Source organism: Tupaia chinensis, unplaced genomic scaffold, assembly GCF_000334495.1.
Source record: "Tupaia chinensis unplaced genomic scaffold, TupChi_1.0 Scaffold000415_1, whole genome shotgun sequence".
Classification (NCBI taxonomy): domain Eukaryota; kingdom Metazoa; phylum Chordata; class Mammalia; order Scandentia; family Tupaiidae; genus Tupaia; species Tupaia belangeri.
The window spans coordinates 3,770,019-3,776,617 of NW_006159920.1; the positions used below are offsets into that span (position 1 = coordinate 3,770,019).

Consider the following 6,599-nt stretch of genomic DNA (forward strand, 5'->3'; position numbering starts at 1 on the left):
TTGGCTACTGGCTGCTTCCTACGGCAGATAAGAAGAGCTGCTGCCCCTGCAGGAAGCATGCTCAGAAGTGTAGGCCACAGAGCAGTCACAGTCACTGCCACCTATGACACCCACAGACATGCCATGTCCTGCTTCTCAAAGGCCAGCTCTAAAGGGCAGCTGACCACCATCTCTCAAGCACTGCTTTGCCTTTCTGGCAACTTCATGGTATCTCCCAGCCCCCAGAGAGAGGTGTTTCCATGCTTCTGAACTGAGCCTTAAGAGCTCTCGGGGCTCCCTCAGTGTCTGCCCTCTACACAGCTGGCTCAGAGTATGAAGAAGTGGCCCAAGGCAGTGTAGGCTGAGCAAACCTGAGGTGTATAAGTCAAGGAGAGGGGAAGACCCCCACAAGCAAGTTCTTGAATAAAAGCAAAACTTCTTATGACTATCAGAAACATCTCCACAGTGACTGACCTGGTTCTTTGACATTCTCTTTGGCCTTGGATTCCTGAAACCCAAACAATAAAGCAGCATTAATACAGTGCTAATAAGTTCTTTACATTAAGAAAATGTCCTGGGCCCAGCCTGAAGATGGCGGGTAAATAGAAATAACAGGAAGTTCTGGTGATGGTGCACTTGAATGCATCTGGGGCCACACGTAGTGGCATACTCACTTCCTCACCACAAAAGATGGATGGTGAAAATGAGACAAAAAGAACAGAAACCCCAATTAACACCAGCTGTTTGAAGTGTGAGGCAGACCTTAACGAGAGAAACAGCTTAGCTCAGGGTCCCGCCCTCCCATTAACATTTACCAAGCACTTGCTGTATGCCATGCACTGTGCTGTGTGCTGTATAGCCATCACCTTGCTTAATCCTCACAACCATCAGCAACCCAATGAGATAGATACCATGACTGCCTCGTTTCACAGCTGAGGAACTACTACATGTGGTAAGGAGCACTGCCCCCTCAAAATAAGTGACATAAAAATAAACCCAATATAGCAAGTTCCAGGTTTTAAAGAACCCAACACAAACAGACCCAAAATTTGACATCCTACACCACCATTATTATAATTCCCCAAATCTCAACTTTTCCAAGTGTCTAAAATCAAACAAGAAAGACCCCCCTCCATCATTGGTCCATAACTTTTCCAAAAGTATCTAAAATCAAACCAAAAAATGCTCCCTCCTTCATTGGTCCATAAAATTCTATCACTACTCTCACTCCCTCCACATTCACAAGCTGCTTTTCTCACTTGTTTGATTTATATTAATACTTACTCCACTATATTTTCTTCACTGGGATTCCCATATCCCACACTCGGTAGACTGCCCTGCTTCCCATTCATCATGTTTGCTTACCTTTGTTGGGATTTTCTCCTCAAGGACATCTTGGGCTGCGGGCAGCCGAACAGTTAGCTGGAATGTTCCTTTTCCTGGCCATTCTAACTCATGACTTTTTCTCTCCAGAACATTCTGCCGAACTGAAATGTCACAAACAAACAAAAATAATGGCAATCAACCTTTACTTATAAAGTTATTCCATGCTTTCTATAGGCTGTGTCATCATCAATTAATAACTTGGTCAGTTTCTCAAAAGAGGTTGTACGTGGTAAAAGAGGAGAAGTTTTGCACAGAGACATGGATTTGAATTCCATCTTTAAGTTTATTTTTAAATATTGAGCATGTTTCTTAATTACTTATAAAACCTAAGTCTTTTCAATCTTCTTATTGAAAAGGTTAGTGGAGATTGTTCTGAATGAATGTTACATGAATTAAATTGAAGAGCCATTTTAAATAACTTAATGCAGAAATTGACACTCAGTAGGCACTCAAGAAGGTCACAATATTTATTCTACACTGAATGAACTAATTAAACAGCCCTCGTGGAAGCCAGGGGAGCCTGGCGCTGGGGCATGGCATGCAAAAGCCATGTTCAGGAGATGTCCCAGGTGGCCTTGAGTCGAATGACCAGGAGGAACCTAGCTAAGATGCTGTTTCAATCAGTTCCTTAGCCTGTGATGATGAGGTTTCATGTTTGATAGTAAAAGGAATGGAAAAGAAGAAATGGGGCCGGACAGGTGACCTGGAGGTTAAGGTGACTGGATTCCACACAGCTAGCTATATGGTTTGAGTTTTAGACCCAGCAGCTTGAAAAATACACCAGGTGCTGGGACCAGCAGTTAGCGTAATGGCTATGTCACTGGACTCCCATGTAGTCGACCACGGTTCAAGTCCTGGACCCAGTGGCTTAAACTCACGCTGGGCGCGTGTGCGTGCATGCCCAAGATCCCGAGAGGAGACTGGAGGAGAAGGGATTGTGTCGTGGCCATCCCCCCTGGGGGGTGATTTCTCGCTTTCTGTCTCTCTGTCTCTCTCTGTCTGTCTGGTGAGTGCACGGGCCCTATAGCAAAAAAAAAAAAAAAAAAAAACCAGGTGCAGGGCCAGCAGATGGCATAGTGGTTACACTGCTGTACTCCCATGTAGTTTACCGTGGTTCGAATCCTGGACCAGGTGGTTTGACATTCACGCCTGGAGCATGTGCATGCATGCCCAAGATCCTGAGAGAATGGAGAAGGAATTTCGGCATGACCACCCCATCTGGTGGGTGATTTCTCATTTTCCCTCTCACTGTTTGTCTGTCTTTGGTGAGCACACATGCCCTAAGACAAAAACCTCTTAAAAAAAGAAAGAAAGAAAAAAGAAAGGAAGGAAGGAAGGAAAGAAGGAAGGAAGGAAGGAAGGAAGGAAGGAAGGAAGGAAGGAAGGAAGGGAGAGAAAAGAAAAGAAAAGAAAAGAAAAGAAAAGAAAAGAAAAGAAAAGAAAAGAAAAGAAAAGAAAAGAAAAGAAAAGAAAAGAAAAGAAAAGAAAAGAAAAGAAAAGAAAAGAAAAGAAAAGAAAAGAAAAGAAAAGAAAAGAAAAGAAAAGAAAAGAAAAGAAAAGAAAAGAAAACTCCCACATGGCCCACTGCAGTTGAGTCCTGGACCTGGCAGCTTGCTTTCTCACTCTCTCTCTTTTTCACTCTGTCCCTCTCTGGTCAAGTTAAAAATAATTAATTAATTAATTAATTTAATTAATTAAATAATTCTTTAAAAAGGAAAGAAAGAAGAACATACCAGGCATGTGTGCATGCCTGCCCATAATCCTGAAAGGGGAATGGAGGAGAAGAGATTACAGTGCAGTATGGTCACTGTCCCGGGGGTGCTTTCTCACTTTCCCTCTCTCTCTTCCTTCCTGTCTCTCTCCAGCAAGTACATGAGCCCTGTAGCAAAACAAACAAAAAAAAGGGAGATGGAAGAAACTGTATTTAAAAAAAAAAAAAAAAGAATCAACACATCAAGGACCTGAGCTACAGTAAATAAACTGAACAGTGGCCATAAGAGTCCAGAGACCTGGATTCACATTCCAACTCCACCTCCAGCTAAATCCAACTCAGTGACTGTGAGCACAGACATTAACTTCTCGTGACTCCTTCTGTCTCACTTATCATGGTGTCTGTGAATGCACTTTGCAACATCCTCAAGAGTTATGCGAATGTAAGTTATAAGAAGAAACAGCCAGAGAAATCAAAAGAAAAACAGCCTATCCCAGACCATGGAAGACGGAATGGGAATGAGCGACTCAGAGGAGGTGTAGTCCACACCGTCAAGGGTGCAAGGAGGTCAGGGAGAGGGGGCCTAGCTCCTATTCCTGGATTCAGTGAGGCGCGACTGCTGGGTTCCCAGGTTGTGTTCTGAAATGGCTGGCCTGATGAGGCCAGGGATGGAGTTCAGAGACGGTCACTGCGAGGGCAGGATGACTTCCCACCTCGACTGTTCATGAAGCTGTGGAGGAAGAGGGACTAACTGGGTGCCAGTCAGAAATGCTGAGAAAGTGTTCCTCAAGTGGGAAACTGAAACTGAACAGGGACTTTCCACACCCCTCCCCTCAAGAACTTTGATCATAGAAAGTCTTGAGTTTTAATAAGTTGTGTGTGTGTGTGTGTCTTTTTTGGTGTTTTGTTGTTGTTGTTGTTTTTAGTTTATTTCTTTCTTCCATGAGTGAGACAGAGAGAGAAGGGGGCTACCCCAATAGGGTCTCAATGTCATAATTCACCTCCATCTTCAGCCAGTCCTGGGTCATGGCCATGTCCAGGGAGGTCCCCAGAATCAAACCAGAACCTCCCTATGTAGGTCAGCCTCACAGAGCATTATGTTACCTCTAAGCCACTGTTCTGCCCCTTTAGGAAGTTTCGAGTCACCTGTTCTGGGGGAAGGCAACAGGGGCCATTGGAGCAGCCCAGTGGTGGGAGAACTGGGAGCTGTGAAAGAAGAATCCCAGCAGGGAGACTCAAATGGCCTCTGCTATGAACTGAATTATTTTATCATCACAAAATTATATCTTGCGCTATTTGTATTGTTATGCTATTTATATTTTGTATAATGATTTCTCTTTTTGCTCCTTTGAGGTCAACAAACAACAGGGATTTTCCAACTTTAGCCCATCGGGGTCTCCTGGGCTGCTAGTTAAACCTGCTGTTTCCCTCCCACCCACACTCGGGTCCCTGAATCTCTAGGGCAGAGCTGGGAAGGTGCCTGTACCTGCCCTCCAGGTGACTAGGACGCAGGTGGTCTCTGCCCATGATTTGAGACCTACTCCTGAAGACGATGGATTCTAAAGAAGAAAGAAGTGTCCTGAAGGGCCAAGTCCATGGTGATGTTGGCAGGTGGAATCAGAGTGGGAAAACCCCTCCCGGAAAAGCAAAACTCAGAGGGGAAATGCTTTTGCTACGCAGCTTCCCTCCTGAGCACTCCTGGTGCAATCAATCTCAGGAAACACTGCTTTGTTTTCATCAGGCTCCGAGCCCAGGCCTCCTGTCCCCTTTCTTCCTCATGTCTTCCTGATCTCTTTCAGTTTCATTTTTTCCTTTTTTGGATGTCTGCTGGAGCACTCCAACTGCATAGCCTCTGAAGCCTCCTTGCTTCTCTGGCCCACGTGCTTCTCCAAATCCATTGACAAAAAGGTAGGATCAGGGGTTCCCTAGACCTAGGGGATCACCACCAGCCATGGGATCCCAGTGAAAAAGTGAGCATTCCAGCCGAAGCAGGTGGATGGCTCCCCATCCCAGACGGATGGGTGCCTTGAGCACAAGCAGATTGCTGGTGGGCTCTTAGGCCTTCCCTTCTGGAACAGGAACAGCCGTGGGCTGGGGACACAACTCACCCTTAGACTGCCTACAACAAGGAAGCTCCCCCAAAGCTCGGAACCGGGAGCACCCCTGCTCTGAGTCGGAGGGCCACCCTGAGACAGAGGGAAGAGTCACCATAGGCCACGGTAAGGTGGATAGGTTGCTCTCCACCAGGCTGCCTTCCCCGGTCACCACATGGGCCCTGAGGAAGACTCAATATTGACTCTCAGCTCAATTTTAGGCAGGGCCTCCTTCCTTCCCCAAGTGACCCCTCTCAGGACTCTTCACTTTTCCTAACCCTACTTTTTTTTTTTTCTTTTTTAAAGAATTATTTTATTTGTTTGTTTTAAATTTGACCAGAGAGGAACCATATGTGTGTGAGAGAGAAACAGAGAGAAGGAAAGTGAGAAAGCAAGCTGCCAGGTCCAGGATTCGAATCCTGGTCTCTCATATGGGAGTCTAGCGCCCTTAACCACCACGCCACCTGTTGGCTCCAACCCTACGTTTCTTAACCCCTTTCCTTCTTAAGAAACGGAAAAACAAACTGAGGAAGGCAGAAAAGGGTCGAAGGGGAAACAGCGACTCACTTGGCCTTCTTACCTCCACCTCCAGGCAGTGCCAGGAAGCGCCTGGAAGCTCAGCGCGCGGAGGAACCGCAACACCTGCACTCCCAGTCCACTCCGCACCCCCGGTCGTGCCGCGTGCTCCTGCCCCAAGTTTCTCCTGCAGGAAGAACCCGGTCGCCCCCTCCTCATCCCGTCCCTCGCGCTGCTCACCGTCCTTCGGGAAGAAGAGCACCAGGAAGCGTGACTGGCTCCCTGGCTCCTGGCAGACCTCGCACTCTCCGCCTCCGGATCTCTTCTGGCTCTGGAAATACATCTGCAACTTGGTGCTCAGGTTCTTCGGGGGATCGGAGCCCCACGACCCCTCGACAATCAGCGGGAAGGAGCCGGGCGCCGCCATCCTCCGCTCCGCTAGTCCGCTGGGGACTGCGGGTCCCACCCCAACTCTGGGCGGGTAACCTCGCCTCTTTCGCTTTCGTTTCCTGGAAAAGCCCTCCCGGCCCTTGGTTTCAGTCTTCAGCTCTAAACAGTCGATCACGACTGGACTGGTCACCTCCCCTCCCCCAATTCCCACCTTCTATCCCGCCCACAGTAAAGGCGAGTTAACGCTTGGAGACCGGCCATCGCCCCTCCCCGCAGCAGCCCTCTCTCCACCTGTGCACCGAGGTCCCTACACTTAGGGCACTGCCCGCCACTGGCCTGCCACAGCGGCCTTGAGTCACCAGACCTCAAGTCAACACAAAGGTCCATTTTGCCTCCAGTCCACGTTTGACAAGAGCACGACCTGGCTGCGCTCTGGGACCTTTTGAGAACGCCCTCAATCCGGGTATCAGAATGCCTTTTGCTCCCTGGTCCGTTAGTACTGGGTGTCTGGAAACGTAGGGAAA

The 6,599-nt window shown here is 47.8% G+C and overlaps 1 protein-coding gene across 2 annotated transcripts in view; it reads right to left on the bottom strand.

Annotated features, from left to right (window-relative positions):
- The window catches only part of PARP14 (poly(ADP-ribose) polymerase family member 14), a 55,660-nt gene extending 49,424 nt beyond the window's left edge, over window positions 1-6,236 (bottom strand). For both annotated transcript variants that reach the window (XM_027774220.1, XM_006154587.3), the window contains exons 1-3: window positions 5,926-6,236; window positions 1,345-1,466; window positions 454-487 (exon numbers count right to left, since the gene is read on the bottom strand). In XM_027774220.1, the coding sequence (XP_027630021.1) occupies window positions 454-487; window positions 1,345-1,466; window positions 5,926-6,112 (343 nt within the window). In that variant the 5' untranslated portion in view covers window positions 6,113-6,236. The remainder of the gene's footprint in view (window positions 1-453; window positions 488-1,344; window positions 1,467-5,925) is intronic.
- Window positions 6,237-6,599: the final 363 nt, after the last annotated feature.